This window comes from Staurois parvus, unplaced genomic scaffold (assembly GCF_062004578.1).
Source record: "Staurois parvus isolate SC_StPar_1 unplaced genomic scaffold, SC_StPar_1.0 ptg000895l, whole genome shotgun sequence".
Lineage (NCBI taxonomy): Eukaryota > Metazoa > Chordata > Amphibia > Anura > Ranidae > Staurois > Staurois parvus.
The window spans coordinates 198,127-222,350 of NW_028318691.1; the positions used below are offsets into that span (position 1 = coordinate 198,127).

At 42.0% G+C, this 24,224-nt stretch overlaps 1 protein-coding gene across 1 annotated transcript in view; it reads right to left on the reverse strand.

The window, feature by feature from the left end:
- The window catches only part of NTAN1 (N-terminal asparagine amidase), a gene marked incomplete at its 5' end in the record, with an annotated part of 545,039 nt that overhangs the window by 157,400 nt on the left and 363,415 nt on the right, over positions 1–24,224 (reverse strand). The window contains 2 exons of the mRNA XM_089656218.1: positions 21,419–21,472; positions 21,887–21,940. Coding sequence (XP_089512344.1) covers positions 21,419–21,472; positions 21,887–21,940 — 108 coding nt within the window. The remainder of the gene's footprint in view (positions 1–21,418; positions 21,473–21,886; positions 21,941–24,224) is intronic.

Below are 24,224 nucleotides of genomic sequence, written 5' to 3' on the forward strand. Positions count from 1 at the left end.
GTATTGTAAACAATGCAACTGTGTCAGTGTTTGCCGGCAATCGCCAGGACCCAGCGGGTAATGACCGGCCGGGACCCGGTGATTGGCACCCGCAGCCGCAATCAGTGACGCAGGTAGGGCAGTTGCGCGCCTCGCGTGCGCCCCGTTTTGCAAAATGACGTTTTAAAACGAGATTTTTGAACAGTGGTGCCGCCCTGTCGCCGTTTTTATACAGTGGCTGGTCAGCAAGTGGTTAAATATCGCTAAAAGAAAGCTCTAGCAGTCTCAAAAAAAAAGATCATTTTGTTTGGGTACAGTGTTGCATGGCCGAGCAATTCTCATTCTAAGTGCGACAGCGCTGAAAGCTGAAAATTGGCCTGGGCAGGAAGGTGGTAAAAGTGACGGGTAGGCAAGTGGTTAAAAAAAACATCTGAAATATACAGTATCCAACAAGGAAAAGACCTAAAAATACATATTGAATAATACACAAAAATTTTAATATGCAAAAAAAAAAAAAAAGTTTTGAAGGGATAAAATGGCATTTCGAGATCAAAAGGCCTCAAAATGGCATTCAAATCAACAACCATTTAAGTATAAGAAATTTTATACAAATTTTGATGACAATCTAACTCATCTCATGCTTCTTCTAACCTCTCCACTTTTTCCCAAAATACAATGAAGTAGAGGAAATCATGAAAAGTGAAAAGGAGCCCTCCCGGCAATGGATCGGTGGAGCAGTCCTTTAAGAAACGTACCACAGAGCCAGCATAATATATGGGCAAAGTGGAGATACTATCAGGATGGGAGGTAACACACCCAATGGCAAACCTATTGCCAGCACTATTATTTCCAACACCTCTAATGGTTCTACTCTTTTAATACCTCATTAAACTCAAACCTCATTAAACACTACAACTACACTGAAATAAGGTTTTTTTTTAACACCCACAAAATCATCTACTGTAAATCCTGTCAAAAGCAACAAAAACTAGAAGTTATCTCTACACATGCCCCACAGATTGACGAGAAATAAGAGTGTTGTCAGCCTTTCTAGTTATGCCCTGTCTGAACACGAAAAAAGTGTTCTAGCGAAGGGCTTGAGCTTTTTTCTCAATGCTAATATTGACAAGTTTGAAGCTATTAAGGATATACAACTATTTACTAGGAAGTTGATTTTGAAGACTATGTATCTGAAACAAAAAAGTCAGGACAGATTGTTAGTACCTTTGACTCATGATGACATGATAGACACTCTTGTGCCATTGTTTGAAGAAAATTAATCCATTGATCGAACTGACATTAAGAAAATACTACAGGAGTTTGACTCCACAGATGGGGGCCAAATGACAGCTTCGGCTGTCAATAAACTAAAAAAAAAAGTCTGATAAATTTCCTGCTTTAAGTTTAAATTCTAACATAGCAGCATTTGCTGAACTGACCAGCCAGGAAATTACTAAATTAAAAATACACTTTCCAGATGGAATCTATCGTCATAAGAAAAACAAGCTTCAGGATATTTGGCTGCCAATCTGGATATCACTATAAAACATTCTGACAAAGGAGGCAATATAGTGATTATGGATAATTTATTTTTTTATGATATCTTTTATTAAGTTTTTCACTAGTGATTATGGATAATAATCAATACTCGGTCATGTACAATAAAATTCTCCAAAACAAAGAATAATACCGCCCTATATCAAGTACACTCATTCATAAATATCAGGATGAGTTCTAGCAATTTATTGACTTGGCCTACCTAAATGGTGTTATTGATAAAACCCAATGGGAGTATGTAAGAGTGAGTTTTCCACGCTCCCCACTTTCTATTCTTTGCCTAAGCTACACAAAGATTCTAAAAAGACCAATAATTTCGGGCAATGGATCACTTACCAAAAATCTCAGCAGATTAATAGATGACTATCTAAGACCACATGTGACAAGTCTACCTACATATGTCAGAGATACGATCCATCTATTTCAAATTATTGGTGGACTTCAATTTTCTCCATCAGCTCTTTTAGTAGCCATCGATATGGAAGCATTATACAGTTCCATACCACATATGAAAAGTCTGACTTGTATTAAACATATTCTGGCTCAGAGAGCTTGTGATGATTGTCATTTCAATTAATTCATTGTAGAATCACTAGATTTCATCTTGCACCATAATTATTTCACGTTTGATGGTTCCCACTTCATCCAGGTACAGGGCGTAGCGATGGGGACTTGTGCCCCATCCTAGCCCAATCTGTACCTGGGGGAGTGGGAACGGACTTTGATGGACTCTGAGGAATTGGCCCCTTATGTTGAATCGATTGCCTTGTGGTAAAGATACATTGACGATGTGTTTATGATAAGGGAGGGCTCAGCTGCCAACTTGAAAGAATACTTTGATAAGATCAATGTAAATGAGCTGAATTTAAAATTCACTATAACTTCTGATCCCAGAACTATTTCGTTCTTGGATGTACACATTTATAAACATGATGATGGAACATTAGGCAGCAATCTATACTGTAAGCCCAATGCTGGCAACACTATACTTAACACACATAGTTTTCAACCAGGTCCACTCATTAATTCTAAACTCTTTAACCAATATCTGCATCTGAGACGTAATTGCTCAGATGACAAATCTTTCAAAAGGGAAGCAGACAAATTAGGACTCCATCTCTCAGCGAGAGCATATTCCTCCACATATCTTAAAAAACCCTTTAAAAGAGCAGATAATAAACCAAGACAGACCTTGCTCGATCAAACAAAAAACAAGAGATAAAGTAATCCTACCTGGATTATAACAAAATTCTCTAACCAACATCTCCAGTTCAAAAGAATTGTGGAAAAATATTGGCATCTATCTATTGATTCAACCATTAACAAGTTTGTATCTGAAAACTCCTACATTTACTTTGAAACGAGCAACCTCTATTATAGAGAAATTAGTGCATAGCGAGTTTAAATCACAAGGTAGACAGAACCCCTGTAAATATTGTGGTACATATACATGTGGTGGCTGTAATTATTGCTGCTACATGAATACCAATTAACAGATCCTCCTACCAAATGGAGAGAAATGTATATCAAAACATTAGGCTAATTGTAAAACAAAAGGGGTGACATATTTATTAACCTGTGATTGCAATTGTTTTTATGTAGGAAAGACAAAACTCGAATTCTGGCATCGAGCATATCACCATATCTCTAGTATGAAGTATAACAATGTTGAGGTATCATTGGGACGACATACTGCCAGTCTGCATGGGGGTATTTTTTCCAATATAAAATTCTTGATCTTGGATAGGATCCACTCCAGCTCACGGCAAGGTGATTGGAATAAAAATATCCTCCAGTGTAAGCTTAGATGGATACATAGATTAAATACCATGAATTTCCCTGGTCTTAACCACTTGCCCTCCAGAGGATTTACCCCCCTCCTGACCAAGCCATTTTTTGCATTATGGCTCTGCGTTATTTTAACTGACAATTGCGCGGTCATGCAATGCTGTACTAAAAAAATGTATGTACTTTTAATCTTTCGATGGTCACCTTGTGTTTTTTATTTTTTGCACTATAAAAAAAAAAGGTTGACAAGTTTGAGAAAAAACAAACAAACAATATTTTAGACATTTTGCTATTAAACATGTCCAGCAAAAAAATTAAAAAATTGAATTTCATCATAATTTTAGGCCAAAATGAATTCTGCTACATGTCTTTTTTTCCAAAAAGTATTTTATTGAAAGAGGAAAGGCATATCAAGTAATTTAAAGATAAGGTTTACAGTCCGCACATAGACAAAGTACATATCCTCCCGTATCGCAGACTTATGTTTAAAGTGTGATACATCTCAAGGCAAAATAGCACAATATAGCACATGAATATTACATACCAGCAGTTATAATGATTATATTAGGTAAGATAAAACAAGTATAATAAACAATGATCCAATGAGTAGGGAGTTCTCAAGGAAAGGGACCGTGGGGCGTAGGGCAAGAATAACATCAGAAGGCGTGTACGCCATGTGTGTCCATATCTGGAAAGTGTAGGTTTACTTAAAAATAGTCACACCTGTGTGCAAGTAGATGCTCTATTCCATTAGGAATAAATGATTAGTGAGGGTAAAAGGTGTGAGATAAAGAGAAGTCAGAAAAGAGAACAGATTGGAGAAAGATGTATAGAGTGACGTCGTAGGGGAGGGAAGGCAGAGAGGGAGAGAAAAAAGAAAAAAAAAAAAAAAAGGAGGGGCTGCTACATGTCTTTGCTAAAAATCCCAATACATGTAAATTAATTGGTTTACGTGAAAGTTATAGCATCTAGAAATGGAGGTAGATATAATGGAATTTTTTTTTCTTTAATTTTTACTAGTAATGGCGGCAATCAACGACTTATAAAGGAACTGTGATGGGCATTCTGACACTGGGGGTAACTGACTTTGTGTCACTGACATTCCCAGTGACACCAATACAGTGATCAGTGCTACTAAAAAGCACTGACACTGTACTAATGGCCCTGGGCAGGAAAGGGTTAACATGTGGGGCAATCAAAGGGTTAACTGTGTGCTGTTTTACTTGGGGCTGTGTCTGTGTGCTTCACTGTAAGCACACAGCCATGCAAAGCAGTGTGCAGGAGCTGACAGGGGAGAGAACTGTTTTGTTCTCCCCCCCCCCCCTCGTCGGAGATGCTCGGCAATCACTGGGTGGGACCCGGTGATTGACAGCCGTGCTTATTGGATTTTGGAGTCTTGTACTTGGCTAGACTGACAAAACATCTCTCACACGTGGTACCCACATACTTGGGAGAAGTAGTAGAATGTATTTTGGGGAGTAATTCCACATATACCCATGGCATGTGTGAGCAATAAATCATTTAAGTGACAATTTTGTGTAAAAAAAAATAAATTTTGTTTTGTCATTTTCCAAAAACTTGTGGTAAAAAATTAATTATTCTATTGATTCAACATGCCTCTTAGTAAATAGTTTGGGGTGTCTACTTTCCAAAAAGTGGCTGTTTTGGGGGGTGGGGGCATTTTATGTCCTGCATTAGAGGTTTATGCCACACGTCACTCACTCTTCTAACCACCTGAAGATCAAGCCTTTTCTGACACTTTTTGTTCACATGAAAAAAAAAACAGTATTTTTTGCTAGGAAATTAATTTAACCCCCAAACATATATTTTTTTAAAGCAAACACCCTAGTGAATAAAATGGTGGGTGCTAAAATTTTTTATGTCACATAGTACTCACGCAGCGATTTTTCAAACGCTATTTTTTTTTAAAAAAACACACTTTTTTTTTTACTTTTAATGCACAAAAACACAATATATTGGCCAATTATTTGGGAGAATATAAAAGATGATGGTATGCCAAGTAAATAGATACCAAACATGACATGCTTTAAAACTGCACATGCCCTGTGCAATGGTGACAAACTGCATACATTTTTAATATCCATAGGCAAAGTTTTAAAAGCCTTTACAAACTACCATTTTAGATTTACAGAGAAGGTTTAGTGTTAGAATTACTGCCCTTGATCTGACATTCACGGCGATACCTCACATGCATGGTGCAACTGCTGTTTACATACCGGCACAGGGTCAACGCTCGCACACGGTGTGCACGTGGGGGGGGGGGGGGTTGGTGCTTTTTTTTTTTATTATTATTTTTGCACAGTCCCTTTCATTTTTTTAAATCAATTTTAATGCTATCACAGAATGCAAATATCCCCTATAACTTCAATGGACATTGTCATATATTCTTTTTTGAGAAATCTGGGGTCTATCAGACTCTAGATATCTTCTCTGCCCTTACATTACCTAATCAAACCAAGATCGTTGTGATCAGATGCTTTCCCAATTTACAAATGGCGCTGTTTATATCCTGCAAAACTGAAGTGATGAAATGCTCGTACCTTCCGATTTCTTAGACTATAGAGATGATTGGCTTCATTCTGGTCTCCAATCAGCTCTATGGTCAGCTGGCAGAAACACCGGCTGCATTGTCAGGTTCCTCCGATGGCACGGGGCTGCCCGAGAAGGCCGTGGAAGGCAGTGGGGGAGGGGGGGGAATCATCTCCAGCTCCTTGTAAAAGCAATCCTGCAGCTATTTAGCCACTAAGATTGGTTTTACTTGAAAGCAGATCACCGGCTGAAAAAAGCTGTAGGCATCATCCTGGTATAACCATTCAAAGTGCAGTGATGTACCAGTACATCGCTGGTCCTTGTTGGGTATATATGCTATGTTTTTTTTGTATGCAGCCAGTGGGCAGAATGAAAAAAAGAGAAGACATCTCTGCCAGAAAAAGTGTGTGGTATTCCCACCATTAGAATATACTGCCCTGCATCCACCCACTTTTAATGGTGGGCACACATTAGGTCACACGGTGCCACATGCGCCAGTTCCAAGATTGTACAAATGTCTAAACAGTGGCACGCTTGAATAAAAATTGTCCACATATAAGTGGTACCCCATATGGAAAAAGGATGACACCAAGTCTTGCCACTACTCCCCATGTAGTCTGGGCATTCGGGGGGCTCCACGTGACTATCTTTTCCCTCATAAATCCGAAACTTATATGTATAGCCTGTTGCCCTCTCACAGGTCTTCTACATCTTGACCCCATATCTGGCACGCTTGCTGGGGAGAAATTGTTTGAATGCAAGGCGACCAGAATAATTAATGAGGGACTCATAAACGCAGATGTTTTGCTGGTGAGTATAGACATCTGCAAATTATTGGTTAAAGTGATTTACGAGGGGCTGAATTTTGTGGAGCCGGTCAAATTCAGGGTCACCTCGAGGACGACAAAGTGTATTGTTGTTGAAATGCATGAAACAGATTATACTCTCCTATCCATGCCTGGCCATGGCAGCAGAGAACACGGGCATATGATGAATTGGGTCTGTGGACCAATACACCTGCAATTCATTTTTTTTAGTAATGCCCATGCTGAGGGTTAGGCCCCAAAAAAATGTAAATTTGGAAACCGTAATGGATTTCCATGTGAATGGTCTGGCAAGGTTTGAATTTGGGTTGGCGGCGATAAATTGCTGTGCATATAAATTGTCTTGTTCCGCAATCAATGCATTATTCCATGAAAAACAGCTCCAAAAAAATTAAGGGGAGTAGTTAAATTTGCTGTTTCCACCTGAATTCCAGGCTGGGCAGTGAATGGGGGAAGTACGAGTGCTGCAGAATTTGTGGGCAGCCAATCGGGATTTGCATGCATATCCGGAAGGACACTAGAGGCTCTACGGTCCTGTGTGCAAATTCTTGGTGGTTGCAGGACAATGCTTGTGCACGCCAACGCACCAGCTTGTACTGCACTTATGGGACTCGCCACGTCACCAAAATGGTAGCGTGTCACTAGTACTGACACTATGCTGCATATGAGAGTCATCAAAATTTACCAACAAGTGCTAACAGAGATCAGGCCTGATTCTGCCAACACTGCAGTTTTGTGTGCAATGTATCAAGTGACAGTGACCTACTGACACTGCACTTGCTGGGGGAGAAGGGGGGGTGCATAGGGGCTAAACGCAGGTGCTGACAGGTGTCGGGGCTGATCCCGCTAATGCTGCATTTTTGGGGACACTATACTAATGTGAACGCTGGTATAGTGCTGATCTGATCAAAGATATTGATCCGTTCAGACACCATACTAGCAATGGAGGTTTATTGTATATGAGTATGCTCTTGGCAATCAAGGGGTTAAATGTGATTACTGGTGTACTGACGGGCAATCTGCCGCTATCTGGGAGGGGCGTGAAAACCACGGGAGCGCGTCACATATATATATGTGATTTTGCGCACCCATATATATATTTGTATATATTTCTGCTATAGGGCAGTCAGGAAGCGGTTACAAAAGTGGTTTGTGTTATGGCGCTGCATTACTTTTAACTGAAAATTGCCTGGTCATGCAACGCTGCTCCAAAATGAAATTTATATCTTTTTTTCCCCCGCGAATTGAGCTTTCTTTTGGTGGTACTTGATCGCCTGTGTGTTTTTATTTTTTGCGCTATAAAAAAAAAAGCGACAATTTTGAGAAAAAAAACAATATTTTGGACTTTTTGCTATAAAACATGTCCAGTAAAAAAATTTAAAAATCAAATTTCGTCATAAATTTAGGCCAAAATGTATTCTGCGACATGGCTTTGCTAAAAAATAATCCCAATACCTGTAAATTAATTGGTTTACATGAAAGCTATAGCGTTTACAGAGGTCGGTATAGATACTGGGATTTTTTTGTATACGAATAATGGCAGCGATCGACTTATGGTGGCGATCAGCAACTTATAGCGGGACTGCTGCGGACATTCTGACACTGGGGGGGAACTGACTTGGGGTCACTGACATCCCCAGTGACACCAATGCAGTGATCAATGCAAAAAAAACCCAAAACACTGAGACTGTACTAATGGCACTGGGAAGAAAGGGGTTAACATTTGGAGGCAATCAAAGGCGGAGGGGGGGGGACGTTGTGCATCACTGCAACACAATGTTCCGGAAGGCTGTGCTTAGCAATCCGGACCAGTGTGCTCAAACTGATAGGGAGGAGAGCTGCAGCCATGCTCCGTCAGTATTTGCTGGTAATCGCTGGGCTCTGGCGATTGACACCCGCGGCCGTGATCAGCAGCGCGGGTAGGGCAGTCACGCGCCCCCTACCTGAAATGCAGATCACATATATATACGTGATTTTGTGCAGTGGTGCCAACCTGCTGCAGTATATGTATTGTGGCTGGTTGGCAAGTGGTTAAAGTTTGCTCTTTATATCTGTATATGTATTGTGCACGTATTATGGGTTATGGGTAACAATACTGCTGCTGCTTCCCTTGGGTCTCTTTTTTTTGGATGCGTATCTCTCTCTGTTTTTTATCTTTTCCTTTGCTGCCGGGTTTGCTGCTATGGCACAGAAGCCGCTGTTCTGTTATAGGTAGGCAGTGGCCTTCTTGGGCTCTTGGTGTCTGCGGGAGGTGGCCTGTTACATCAGACTGAGGCTTGGATTACCTCAATCTTCCGCCTGCCTGCACTTTGTATGCCGGTATTTACATCAGTGGCTGTGTGACATTATCACACCCCCGCTGTGCGGGCGACACCATGGCTGGGGAGTGGCCATCATGGACGACCACCAGTTTTACACTGCTTTTTGTTTACTTGGATTAGTGCAATTTTTCTCATAAGACGCCATTGATAGGTTAGTTTATTTGCCCATCCTATCTACTCATTTGAATTGGTGCATTTTCAAGCCATGCCTTCCTTTATTATTATTATTACATCGAATTTATATAGCGCCAAAAGGTTTGCTCAGCGCTGTACAATAGAGGGGGGAGGGGACAATACATGAAACAGCACAGCAATAACAAACAGCACACGAGGGGTTAGAGGGCCCTACTCTTTCGAGCTTACAATCTAGGAGGGAGAGGGCAGTGGCACAGGAGGAAGTGGCTGTGGCGCATGGAGTGGTAGGAGAAATGAAGGAGGACGGCTGTTAGGTAAGGGTGGGGTAGGCTTCCCTGAAGAGGTGGGTTTTCAGGGAGCGCCCGAAGGTGAGGAGGGAAGGCAACAATCTGATGGATTGGGGCAGTGAGTTCCAGAGGATGGGGGAGGACCTGAAAAAGTCTTGCAGTCGTGCGTGGGAGGAGTAGACCAGGGAGCAAGACAGAAGGAGGTCCTGTGAGGAGCGAAGGGTACGGGTAGTGTGGTACTTGGGAATAAGGTTGGTGAGGTAGGTAGGGGCAGTGTTGTGAATGGCTTTGTAGGTCAGAGTCAGTAGTTTGAATTTGATGCGTTGGGCAACCGGGAGCCAGTGGAGGGAATGACAGAGGGGGGTGGCAGAGGTGGAGCGGTTGGTGAGGTGGATGAGTCTAGCCGCTGAGTTCAGGATGGTCTGAAGCAGGGAGAGCCTGCGCTGGGGTAGGCCGGTGAGAAGGGAGTTGCAGTAGTCAAGGCGTGAGATAATCAGGGAGTGAACGAGTAGTTTAGTGGTGTCTGGGCTAAGGAAGGAGCGTATCTTGGTGATGTTACGGAGGTGGAGCCTGCATGTGTTTGTAAGTAATTTGACATGAGTTTGGAAGGAAAGGTTTGAGTCCAGAGTGACGCCAAGGACTGGTATAGACATGTTTGTTATTTTACAAAACAAGAAAAAAGGAATCTTTAGAATTGCTTTAAATCTACATGGGCTATATATATATCTATCTATCTCTCTCTACACTGGTATAGGTAATGTTCCAATTTCAACGTGTTCCCAGTGTTAGCAGGAGTGTTTACTACTGAGCCACTGCATTGCCTTGGTAATAGTGTCTTTTTGCTGCCCGTATTTAGGTCTCTGTATACAATATCATTTTTATATATAATTTTGATGTGTCACTGTTATCTCAGCAACCATCTTTCAGATCTTTAAGAAAACTTTATTGTTGATTAATATTACCCACTTGCCTACTGGGCACTTATACCCCCTTCCTTACCAGGCCAATTTTCAGCTTTCAGCGCTGTCGCAATTTGAATGACAATTGCACGGTCGTGCAAGATTGTACCCATATGAAATTTTTATCATTTTTTTTTCATAAATAGAGCTTTCTTTTGGTGGTATTTAATCATCACTGGGTGTTTTACTTTTCGCGCTATAAACAAAAAAATTGCAAAAAATTTGAAAAAAAAAGTTTCTTTGTTTCTATTATAAAATTTTGCAAACAGGTATTTTTCTCCTTCACTGATGTGTGTTGATGAGGCAGCAGTGATGGGCACTGATAGGCAGCACTGAAGGGCAGTGATAGGCAGCACTGATAGGCATCATTAATGAGTTGGCATAAATAGGCGGCACTGATGATGGGTACTGATAGTCAGCACTAACTGGCGTCACTGCTGGGCACTGACTGCCGGCACTGCTGGGCATTGACTGGCGCAACTGTTGGGCACTGACTGGCACAATTGCTGGGCACTGACTGGTGGCACTGCTGGGCTGCACTGGTGGGCACAGGTGGGTGGCACTGGTGGGCACAGGTGGGTGGCACTGATCGGCACTGGTGGGTGGCACTGCACTGCTGGGCGGAGCGGGTGGGTGGCACTGCAGGGCACAGGTGGGCAGAGCTTGTAGGCACCGATCATCAGGGCACTGATCATCGGTGCCCTGATGATCGGTGCCGATCCCTGCTCTAACAACTGCCGGTTCTCAGCAGTACTTTCCTCACGCTTTGACAGTGAGAGGAAAGTGCAGCCAAGAACCAGCAATTGCATTTCCCTGTGATCAGCGTGTCATTGGACACGGCTGATCACGTGGTAAAAGGCTGCTGTGATTGGCCTTTTACCACATCACGTGATCAGCTGTGTCCATAGGACACAACGATCATGGAGATTGCCGGGGACGCGCAGGAGTGCGCGTTCTGGGAGGACGTCATATGACTCCCTCCCAGAACTGGCCGGCCGCAGTGTAGCCATCATTTGGCTATCTGCAGTCGGCAACTGGATAATATAATTTTAATGTTCATATAATCATATTACATTTTGTATACTATATACTATCAAACTATATGTTCCATACAGAAAGTGCGTGGAAGCAAAGTATATGTGTTGTGAGAATCTAGCTGACTTCTATTGTGAGATTAACAAAAGGATTTTTGGACTCCCCATAAAACCCTTTTCTTGGATTTCACCGAGGGACACAGAAATTCTTAACCATCAGTTTGGACACTGCAAAAAGAAAAAAGCTGTAGGCCTGCCCAGAATATAATCCCTCCTACAAACAGCATGCCTTGTAGCAAAGCAGTACCAAGGTCATATTTACAAACCCAGAGGGGTTGGACTTGTCTCCTTGAATGTATTTAAAAAAAATTATTTTACAGTGAATAAAAAAAAAACCCTAATTTATTTTTCATTCAATGAGGCAGACAGGAAGTCTTAAACATTTGTGACATTAAAAAGCAGTCCAACTGATGAATGAGCAGCACAATCAACAACATCAAACAGGCCTAATGGGAAAACAACCAACGGGAGACTGACTGCAGCTCAAACAACCACATGAAGGACCTAATGCTGGCATCAGATGAGGCATAAACGTCCACCTGGTAAACTTCTGACATTGTAAACCCCTACACACTTGCCTTGCATGTCTGTGATACAGAGCCATGATGCCAACATGCCCAAGAGTTGCTCACTGCCTTAGTGGAGTGAGCCTTAACTGGAAAGGGGAGAACCAAATCCTTAAGGGTACCTGTCTGGGTATATCATGGATAACAAAAAGGAAACCATCTTTCTGAAAGAAAAGGGACTGAAACAAAAACTATCACAGCTCAAACCACCTCCAAATAATAAAGAAAGAAAAGTAGGCGCTATGCTCTCTTCATCTACTTTTGTTTTACAAGTTTATCTAACTATATATTAAAATCCAAACAAGAAAGTTTTTTTTTTACAGTGGGAAAAAAAAAAAAAAAACATTTGCATTCCACATAAATCCTGCAATGTTCACTCTGTGGTACAAGCTTCTGTACAGTGCTTCTCATAAATTGTATCATGCTCCTCCACCACTGTGCTGTGTGAAGACACATAAAAATTGAGAGATCCAACAAAAACATCAAAAGAAACATTAAATAAATGGGTTAAAGAGGCATTAACGTAAAAAAATAAATATATAAGCAGGCTAAATATCTTGTTCCAACTGCCCCAAAAATCCCTGTAATATATTGGGTATCTAAAGTACATAAGAGCAAAAACCATCCACCTGAGGCTCCAGAACCTGGCCTCCTGAGGCAGTCGAGGCTTTCCAGAAACTCAAAATCACCTTCCACTTTGCATCTATTCTCTCATGTCCTGACATTCCCTCTTCTTGGAGGTAGATGCTTCATTCTTGGGTGTGTAGCTACTGACTTTTAAAAAACAGACACTTCCCTGTCCGTCGGTCCCGCGGTGTGTCCTCTGCAGCCCATTTCACCGGCCGTCCTGTATTCCAGGAGGCCGGCATCTTCAGTGTGGGCACCTGGCTGTGATAGCTTGCGGCTTCACAGCCAGGTACCCACTACGCATGCGCTTCATGAATGGTCCTGTAGTCTTCTGGGACCTGTCACATGTCCCAAAAGATTACAGGGAGGGAGGGTGGACACCATCTGCTTCCGGTCGCCTAGGCGATCGAACAGGAAGTGGGAGCAGGTACCTGTCAAATTCGGGTACCTGTCCCCCCCCGCCCCTCAAAGGTGCCAATCCTTAATGGGGAGCGGGGGAGCAGTCCTTAAAAGTGGTACTTCCCCTTTTGGGTGGAGCTCTGCTTTAAATATGTAAGGGGCGTGGCCACCCAGGGACATTACGCATGGGGCGGGGTCACTCGGGTGAGATTGGGATATTAGAACTAGACATTCAAATTATTTGAGATGTACAGTAAGTTTAAAAATGTTTGACATTCGAAAATAGGATGTATGACTTTGTGACATTCATTAGGAAATTGGCTGATCATTTTTGGAGAAAAAAGGCAAGAAAATTAATAGAGGTAACAATAATAGCAGCAAACACAGAAAAAAAACAAAACCTAAAAAGCCACTAAAACAAGGCACACCTATGAGTTTTCTCATTAAGCATACAAATAAAAGCATACAAATAAACGCGAACGGGACAAAGCCCACACTTGTGCGCCACCTAGGTACCATATCCGGCATTGTTCCTACAACTGAGTCTACTCTTGCCAGAGATTTACAAAGAGAACTCAGTCTGCCTACAGATGTTTTTCAGTCTGCCTGCAGATGTTTTTCAGTCTGCTTGTAGACGTTTTTTGTTTTTTTTTTTATAAATATTTATTAATTTTACAATTCATATACAAAACATTTCGACATTTCTATTAAAATCATTATCACAAACGTTTTCTCTTCTTACTTAAATTATCCCTGTATATAACTTTCTTTTCTTACCGTCCCTCACTCCCCTGCTCCCCCCCCCTTCTCCTCCACCCCCTCCCACGCTCAACATTCTCTTTACTCTCGTTAACTCCATATTGTTCTGTTTTTCCTAAATCCCAGTTCTAAGTCTACTTCCAGGAATATTATCTCTTCATATATTTCACCTTTTCTCTGTATTCTTCCCAACCTTTCCATTTTTGTTTATACAGCTCCAACTTGTCCTCGTGCGTATAATACAATCTTTCTGTCCCAGAAATCTGATTTACTCTAGCCATCCACTCCTCCTCAGTTGGCACCTCTCTTTTCTTCCAGAATCTGGGTATCAGACTCTTTGCTGCGGTCAGGTAATGCCATATCCCCGAACTCTTATATGTTTTCACTGAGAGTTCTGAGATATGGAGGAGACATAATTCTGGATCTAATCCTATATTAATTTTAGTGATTTTCCCTATCAAATAAGCTATCCTTCGCCAGAACACCTGTATTTCTGGACACTCCCACCAGACATGATACCACGTGCCCTCCTCTCCAACACATCCGTGATATTTCCCTGTTCATCTTGTGCTCCACGTTGGGGGTAATATGCCATCTATTCAAACACTTAAAATGTATTTCTACTTCCCTCATACTAATATTTTCGTGAATTAATGTGAACATTTTCCTCTGCTCCTCCTCCTCTATTTCTCTCCCCATATCTCTTTCCCATTTCTCTATGTGCGTTAATTTTGTGTCTGTGTCAAGTTCCATTAATATCTTGTGTATTTTTGCCAATCCGTGTCTACCATTTCCCCGTGACTCAAATATTCTCTCAAATGGATTCCAATCTTTTCTAGTTCTTATAGGCTTTGGAAGGCTTTCAAAAAAGTACTTCAGTTGGTAATATCTTAGTCTATCCATCTTATTAAAGACTTCACCCTTTTTTTCCTCCATGACCCTATATGATCCTATTTCCTCTCCTACCATTATATCTCTCAATTGCGCCTCCTGTTTTATAATCCATTTCCCTGCTATACTATCCTTACCCGGAATAAAAAATTTTGTGTTTCTAAGTGGTATTAATTGTGAGTTAAAAACCCACCCCTTTTGTTTGTGTAGTAAATCCCATTCTTTTAAAACATTAAGAGTGTACATGCTTGTGCTCTCCTCTAGTTCCCTATATTGTGCAGGTACCCAAATACTTTTACTTAAACTTATTCCACTCAGTGCTGTCTCTATTTTAACCCAGCTTTTCTCTGGATTATGAATCCAGTCGAAAATTCTCGCAATTATCCCCGCTTTCCTCCTAAAGTCTGGTACCCCCAGTCCTCCTCTTTCTTTACTTCTAGTCAACGTTTCATTCCCTATTATAGGTTTTTTATTCCTCCATATACATTTTATTATCATTTTCCTAAGTTCTTTAAAGTATGCCTCTGGGAGTTTGATTGGGATCATTTGAAATCTGTATAATACTTTGGGGACAATTACCATCTTTATCAAGTTTATACGACCTATCCATGATGGATTTCCATTTCCTACTCTCCTCAGCTCCACCTTAATCTCATTTGATAATGTTATATAATTAGCTTTATATAGGTTCTTAATTGAGGCTGATAGTTTTATTCCTAGATATTTTAGTTCTTTATCTCTCCACAAGAAGGGGAATTCCTCTTGTAATTTTTCTTTTTCGCTGTTTTTGAGGTTTATGTTTATGTCTTTGTCGGGTTAATTTTCAGATTCGACAGGTCTCCGTACTCCCTCAATGCTTTCATTAAATTTGGAAGTGCTGTTCTAGGGTTTCCAACATAAAACATCAAATCGTCCGCATATGCCACTACCTTATGTTCTCCATCTCCTATCTTTATTCCTTTTATGTCTATGTTCTTCCTAATTGTGGACAGTAAGGGCTCCAGTGATATCACATATAACAATGGAGACAATGGACATCCCTGTCTTGTACCATTTGACATCTTAAAATACTCTGATCTTCCTCCATTTACCATTATGGTAGCGGTAGCCCCTCTCTATAATTCTCCAATCCACCCTCTCATTCTATCTCCTATTCCTAACGCTTCCAGAGTGTCTATCATAAAACCCAACTTACTCTGTCGAATGCCTTCTCAGCATCTATCGACATCAGTATCATTGGAGTTTTCCCTTTTTTACCCTCCTGTATAAGCAACAATGATCTCAAAGCATTATCTCTGCCCTCTCTTCCTGAGACAAACCCCCCCGGTCTCTATGTATCCACTCTGGCATCAGCTTTTTCAATCTATTTGCCAAAACCTTTGCATATATTTTAGTGTCAACATTCAGCAGTGCTATTGGTCGATAACTTGCACATTGCGAGGGGGTCTTTATCTTCCTTCTGTATCAATACTATATTAGCCTGTAAGGATTCTCCCCTTATCTCCATTCCCCAAAGCATTCATATAAATCTTCATTTTAGGAATTAAAAGCTCATTATATTTTTTATAGTATTTAGCCGTATATCCATCCGGACCTGGACTTTTCCCTCCCGCCATGCTTTTTAACGCTATCTTTATTTCCTCTGAAGTTATTTCTGCCTCTAAAGAGTTCAGTTGTGTTTCTCTTAATTTCGGTAGGCCTGCATCCTCTAGATATGTCTTTCTTTTCTCCCTGTTTACTATTTCCGTTTTCTTAAACGTATCCTGAGGTATGATATTATACAATTCATTATAATACTCTTTAAATATTCTAGCAATATCCTTGGTTGAGTGTACAAATTCCCCCTTAGGATTTCTTATTTTCTCAATATAATTTCTATTTTTCTTCTTTCTTAAAATTCTCATTAAGTACTTTCCCGGCCTATCTCCCCATTTATACCTTTCACATGTTATTTTATTAAAGACTCTTCTTTTTTCCTCCTCCATTACATTCTCTAATTCTCCTTTCTTCTTTATTATCAGCTGCATTATCTCCTTAGATCTTTCCCTTTTATGCACCTGTTCGTGATCATATATTTCCTTTAATAATCTATTTATCTTTTCTCTCCTTTCTTTTTTGCCCCCATTGCAATGAGTAGACCTCTAATGTAAGCTTTATGTGCTTCCCACACCGTTGCAACCGACACATCCTCGGTTTCATACACTTCAAAAAACCATTCAATTTCCCTCTCTATTCTTTGACCAATCTCTTCATCCATGAGAAGTGCCTCATTCATCAGCCACACATATCCTTCTCTCTCCTCTCTACCCCATCTTAACTTCATTGCAACTGGGGCATGATCCGACAGGGTGCTTCCTCCTATTTTTACTTCTACCACCAACTCTATCAATCGGTGTTCTACTAATATGTAATCTAGTCTAGAATAAGTCTCATGTACATGCGAAAAGAAAGTATAATCTCTCTCCTTCATGTTCCTGATTCTCCAGATGTCCACTAATTGACACTCATGCAGCAGTTTCTTTAACATTCTCAAGGGCTTGCTTTCCTCCCTCCTCACACAGGAAGTAGTATCCATCTGTGGGTCCATACAGATGTTAAAGTCCCCCGCTATTATCATACATCCCCTTTTAAAATCCATCAATCTCTTCAACACTTCTCTCATAAACCTCTCCGGCTTTTTATTTGGACTGTATATGTTTGCTATTGTACACTCTATTCCCTGTAATTTACCTCTCAAAAATAAAAACCTTCCCTCCAGATCCGTTAATCTCTCCTCCACCTCAAACCTTACGTTCTTTGCGAAGCCTATAGCAACTCCCTTTGCTCTTTTAGTTGGTGAATCCGCATAAAACCATGTTGGAAAATATCTAGTCCTCAATCTAACCTTTGAATCTATCTCTAAGTGTGTTTCCTGCAAAAATACCACTGAGGATTTTCTATGTTGAAGTTCTTTAAATAGCCTAAATCTCTTTCCTGGACAGCTTAACCCTTTTACATTGTAGGTTATATATTGGATTTCTTCCATCTTACTCTTTTCCTGCTAACTCCTTCCTCCTTCCCTTCCTCTTTCTTATTCCTATTGAGCGTTTTTATCCCACTACACTTTTCTCTCCCCTTATCCCTCCCCCCCCTCTCTCAGTACTCCCCTCAATCCCTTTCCTCTCCCTCCCCTCCCACCCCGACCGTCACCACCTCTCCCCTCCCTCCTTCCCCCTCTTTTTAAGCCTTCGTTTTGCCTCAACATCATTTGTGGAGATAACATCCACTTTTGACTTAATCCCTAGGGCTACGCTCCTCCCATGGACAGCCTCCCCTACTTCCAAATCCCCCCATTGACCCTCTTTCTACTTATACTTCTAAAGAAAGAAAGGTAGAGAAGTTAAGCTGGAGTAGCGGGAAGGGGGGGGGGGAAGGTGCTGGATTGGGAGCAAGGAGATTCAGAGAAGAAAAAAAAAAAACCTCTTCTCTCACTTCTCCTCTCCCTCCCCACCCTACCTCCCCCCCTCCACCCGTCTCCACTCCTCCCCTCTTTTTAATCTATTTCCCCCAGATTCTTCTTCCCAACCATTGATTTCAATTCTCTGCATTTCAAATCTATCGCAAAAGTTTCTCAAGTCCTCTGGGAACCTCAAATAGGCAGTTATTCCGTTTTTCCATCCTATTAAGCACTCCGGTACTCCCCATCTATATTGCACCTTCTGTTTTTTCATCAGCTCCAGCAAAGGCCTCAGAGCTCTCCTCCTCCGGAGAGTCTCCGATGACAAGTCCGCATATATCTGGATATCCATTTCTCCATATTTTATTTCTGATTTTCCCTTAGCTTTCCTCCAGATTCTTTCCCTTTGCTGCAGTTCATAAAATTTAACAAGTATGTCTCTCGACCTTTCCTTCTCATAGTTCCCCTGGAGTCTCCTGATTCTAGAGATTCCTTCTATATTAGTCCTTTCCATATCAGAGTTTCCCATTATAAAGTTCAGAATTTTGTAAACCTCCTCTTCCAATATTCCTCCTTTTAAACTTTCCGGTATCCCTCTTATCCTTATATTTCTCCTTTCTCTATTCTCTTGGATTTCCGCCTTGTACTGCAATTTTTCCGGAGCTTTTTCCATATTAATTATCTTCTTCTCTAATTCGGAAATAATCTGGGTCTGATTTTTAACTTTCTGCTCCGTTTCTTCCACTCTTAGCAACAACTGCCCCAGGTCATTCCGAATATTTACCATTTCTTGCTTTATTTTTCTCTCCAGATCTTTAAACATTTCTGTCATTTCTTTTTTATTTGGGATTTGGAGCTCTTTTTCTGTCTCTGATATTTGTTGACTACTGATATCCAAGTCCATTAATTGTTTAGGGCTATTTTGCGTACTTAGATCTAATTCTCCTTTGTCATTTCTGCTCTGGGGCCTTTCCGGGGTCACATTTCCCTGGGATGTGTACTTTTTAATTGTACCCGTTTGGGTCCCTTTTGGCCCGGTTCCTTTTGCACTTTTATTTTTCATTTCTTCTATATCTTTTCTATTTCTCTAGAGATTTGTGTTAAGAAGAAGCCGTTTATATAATTTGCAAGTCCCAGCCCTGTCCATCCACTTTTCTTTCCTACATATGTTCTTCTCTTTATTTATATTCTCTTCTCTGGGGGTCCCCCCTTTTCCTCACACTCTCTGTTTCCCCACCAGCTCAATACAGATTTTATATGTGAAGCCACAGCCAGACTCACTCACCCTCCTTGCACATTTCTTCTCGTGAGACGGCTCCAGGCTCCCTCCTCCAGTTTCTTTCAGGTCAGCTCCTCTCCACCTCCTCTCAGGGGACCCTCCAGGACTTTCTTCCACTCTCTCCTGCCTTGGACCAGGCTGTTCTTCCCTGCCAGCACCACGACAGGGGGCCGGGATAGCTGGACGTTCAGCAGAACAATGTCTCTCCTGCTCCCTGTCAGCCGCTGGCCGGCCGGCTTCCTCGCCTCCCAGGGATGCACTGCGGCAGGTCACGTGTCCTAGCCGCGCCTCCACATCTCCCGGCAACCAGGCTCACTGTTCCAGCCTCTCACCGCTGCGCTCCAGCTCCCAGGCTCTCCCTCCCGCGGGCCGTCACTCATCCAAGGGAGCCCACCAGGCCAAGGTAAATCGCAGCCTTCTGGGGCTCCATGCATCTAGGGAGTTTGGGGCCAAGGGGGGGGATCGGACAGAGGAGCCTCGTGCAGGAGCTCCTACCACGAACTCCCCGCCGTCGCCATTGTCAGGCTCCGCCCCAAGTCAGTGTAGACTTTTTTTGATCACTGAAAGGTGTTCATTGATTTAATAGGGTCTGGCTGAATGTTCAGCGTCTGCTGTTGGACACTATTCTTAGTAAATCAGGGCTGAATGTCATGTTGAACCTGAACCTGTTATTCCTGCCAATCATATCCTGGCCACCACTCATTCAGTTTTCACGTATCCCACCCGGAAAGACCTTTGTGGTGCACACCCTTTAATCCGACGTACTCAAATGGGCACATAACACTAAATAGGACATTCTGTTGTGCAATGTACCTGGGCCTTCCTGCAGCATTACTGGTGACCCTCACTTCAGAAGGATATTGACAAATATGTTCAGGCTCAATTTGTGTGAAGACCGTACATCATCATAGGTTTTCCCGTCCTCTTCATCGTCCATCTCCAACAGTCAGTACTTCAGATCAGTATGAAATCAAGGAAATCTTGGATTGTCCATCGGAGGCTTTTGTATCTAATTGACTGGAAGCATGTTGGCCTAAGGAGAGGTGTTGGATTCCCTCTACTGACATGTTTGCCCTCCATTTGGTGAAACTTTTTCATCAGAAGTTTCCTTTCAAGCCCCTAAACAAGTGGGGAAACCTCGTGGGGGGGGGGGGGTACTGTCAATTTAGCCTGTAGTTTCCTATCTGTGTATTCTTACCTTGTTGCTGCAGTGTTTTTCCTCCCCTGATTCTTTTCATGTGTGGCTTGGCTGTGCTCACCTAAAGGCATTGCCTGCTATTCTGTGGGTTTTATTTCCTTCCCTTCCATCACTTTCTCGCCCTCCTCCTAGTTTGCTTACTTAAATAAGACATGCTCAGTGTAGCTCCCATTGCCTGAGCAACTTTACAGTTCTCTGAGCTCCTGTTCATTTGCTACTTGTGTATTCTGTGCCTGACTACCAGTGTACCGATTCCAGCTTTGTAAACCATCTGTGCTTGCTTGCTGCCCATCCTAACCTCAGCTTCTCGTCTGGATTTCCTGTTGTACTCTGCTCACATGAGCGGTCTCCGCATCCTCGGCTGCACGTACCTGGGAGCCGCAACCTGGTTCCTGCTTGCTGCAAGTCTGTCCCCTCCACTAGGGGCCCTTGTGAAGAAGCAGGCTGGGGCTTAGACTGGGAAACCCCCTGTTGGTGGTCTACAAGGCATCACTACCACAGACGTTTGACAATTCTTATTTCAGAGTATGCCTAAAATCTTACTTGTAGTTTAGTGCAGATGTCTGGGAAAATAAGTGAGCCAATTACACAAGCAGAAAATGTCATTTCTGGGGAAGTTCAGTATACCAACTGTGTACAGAAGGCTGTCAGGTTGACATATTGCATTTAATTTTTCAGAAAATTAGTGACTGCAGATTTGATTCTTATATAAATCTATAAAACAAAGATTATGAATATAAATAACCATTCTCCAATCTTTCACACTTACCTATACCATATATTATTGGAAGGTGAATTCTATCATCCATTTTGTCATTTAAATCTATAAAAAAAAAGTATATCATGTCATCTTATGACTATTAAAGAGAATAAATCTAGCCATAGAAATACAGGTATCTCCCAAAGAACAATGGGAATGGGAAATTCTGTAGACCACTTCTGTTTCTCCTGCAATTTCCCTGCCAGAATTAAGCAGTACAGCAACTCTTTCTTTATCTATTTTAAGTGAACATAGGCAAGGTTTATCTTAAACAAAGCCTTTACCTCTAGGTACAAGCCCCAGTTCTACATTATGGAAAAGTTTAGCAAGTTGAACAAGCATGATCAATAGTCAGAAGTGCTCATCAAGTTATCAGTTATCAAGTCGTTGTTGGTAAAGTTCCACTTTAAGAACGAAAGCAAACCCAATAAAATCAAATTAAACAATACTGCAATCTGGACAAAAACATCCACATACCTGTTACACAGAAAGTTACAAGATGTATTTCTTGAGCTCGACTGTCAAATGCTCCTGTAACACAACATATAAAATCTTTATGCTAATTACCAGGGAACAGATGAACAAAATATATAAATGTAAATCCTCTCAGATTTATTAGGATCAGATTTTATTCTAAAGCCTACATTCACACCAGCGATTTTGCCTGCTGCAGCCGCAGGAATTTTCTGATGCTTGCCACTGCTGTAAGCAGGTAGCTGCGTTCACTGGCCCTGTTCTCTGCAAGACTACATATACACTGGAACTGCCATAGACGTTAACTCTATTAGCAGCAGAATAACACTGTGGTAACGTTTACCCACGTGTGGAGGTTTATTAGTTTCATTAACCAGAGTACTTGCCATTGAAATTAATAAATGCCCAATGACATCCCCAGTGACACCAATACAGTGATCAGTGCTAATAAAAAGCACTGACACTGTACTAATGGCACTGGGCAGGAAGGGGTTAACATGTGGGGCGATCAAAGGGTTAACTGTGTGTTGTTTTTCTAGGAGCTGTGTGTTAGTGCTTCACTGTAAGTGTACAATCTTAACACACGAGTTCCTGCAGCGACTGTTGGCTGGAACCGAACAGAATCAGCACGGGAGAATGTCACCAGCACACCAAGGATCACCAATATGGGTACAAAAGTATTAATGAATGATCTCATAGTGTGACGGGAGTCACTTTGGGTGGGGGGCCCATGGAACCCAGCTCACTTTAGAGAGGTGGGGAGACCTCTGTCTTAGCTCCCTATATCCCTCTTATGTGTAAATCACCCTGTGCCTGTTAGGGGTACAGGGTGATCTGTCCTAATATTGTGTGGGCTGTCTCAGACTGTGTAGACATGTTTAGGAGAAAGGTGGGGTGGGGGTTGTTGATTGTTTAATGTTATGTGGCTGCATCCCATTGTTCTATTGTTTGTCTGGCTTGGGAGCAAACTGTTATGGGATGTATGTCTTTATGTTTACTAGCTTAGTGGGGGGGGGGGGGGTCGCCAGCAGCCCTCCCTCCTGATGGGACTGTCTGCCAGTGTGAAGTTTAATACCTGTGTGTCTCTTGTTACTAACTGTAGATTGCCCCGCCCTGTGTCATTATGCAGGGAGGGGGGATTGTCCTGAGTGTATATATCTTGTATCTGTGTTCAAATAAACTAATCTACCTCTGGCTTACTTCAGATCTGGTGTAGTCTGGATCTTGGGGTAGCAATAACCAGATTCACTGGTCTCGTGTTCCAGAGCCTGAGAAGCAGCTTCTTAATGGAGATATCCAGTCGAAGGTGTCCGGGGTCTGTTACACATAGTTACAGCTAGGCAACATTTTGGAGTCTCGCAGGACACCTTTATCAGGTATGTGACAAATTGTGACAGAAACTGGAGAACTATTTAAGAAAACCATCTACCAATCAGAGTGAAGTAAAATGAGCCTGCCCCCACCCCAAGATATCATGTTCCCTCCAAAAATGCATTCAAATCAATGTCACCAAACAGAAATATTATAAACTGCGAAAATAAACCATAAAACAATAATAAGATGTGCATAAACTGCATTCCCGAGGATATAAACAATGTGGTCACGTGTATCATTGTAATAAAGTGTCAGCTGAAAGCAGCGATGTATTATATAAACGACGATCAGCAGCATATATATCCCTGACAGAAGCTAAAAGCTGTTGCCTAGAGATGTGGGGGTGTGTCTCCTATTGTCAACTGAGCTGCAATGAGGACAAACCTAAAGTGGTCCTATTGGTGCAGAAGCCGACAATGTCAAGGCGATGCATGTCACCTGCGCATGCACCATGCGAGTTTACTACTCATGCATGTGCTCAAAGCCATTCCTACACTGACCGCCGTTATCATGGAAACCCATGACATCAGTGCTGGGCAGGACGAGGCAGATTGCCGGTGTCATGGAAACACATGACGCCAGCGTCACACAGGCAGGCAGGGTTGCGGAGATGAGCTATAAATAAAAAAGAACAGAAAGGAAGCAGATTGAGGGCCAGTTCACACCACATGCATTTCAGTTGCTTTTCCTCTGCACTCAAAATGCAGAGAATGTAGGCTACATGGTTGTCAATGTCATTGTTCATATCAGTGCTTGCAGTTCCAGTGTGTTCCAGCCACAGAAAAAAAGCTGAACACGCCGCATCTCTTCCACATCAAACTGCACAGGAAAGCGGCAAAACGCATCAAAAATGCTCCAGAGAGCATCAGAACACACATGATCCTCGGTGTGCTGGTGACATTCTCCCTTAGTGCTTCACTGTAAGCACGCTGCTTTGCAAGGCTGTGCTGTGTGCAGCCATGCAAAG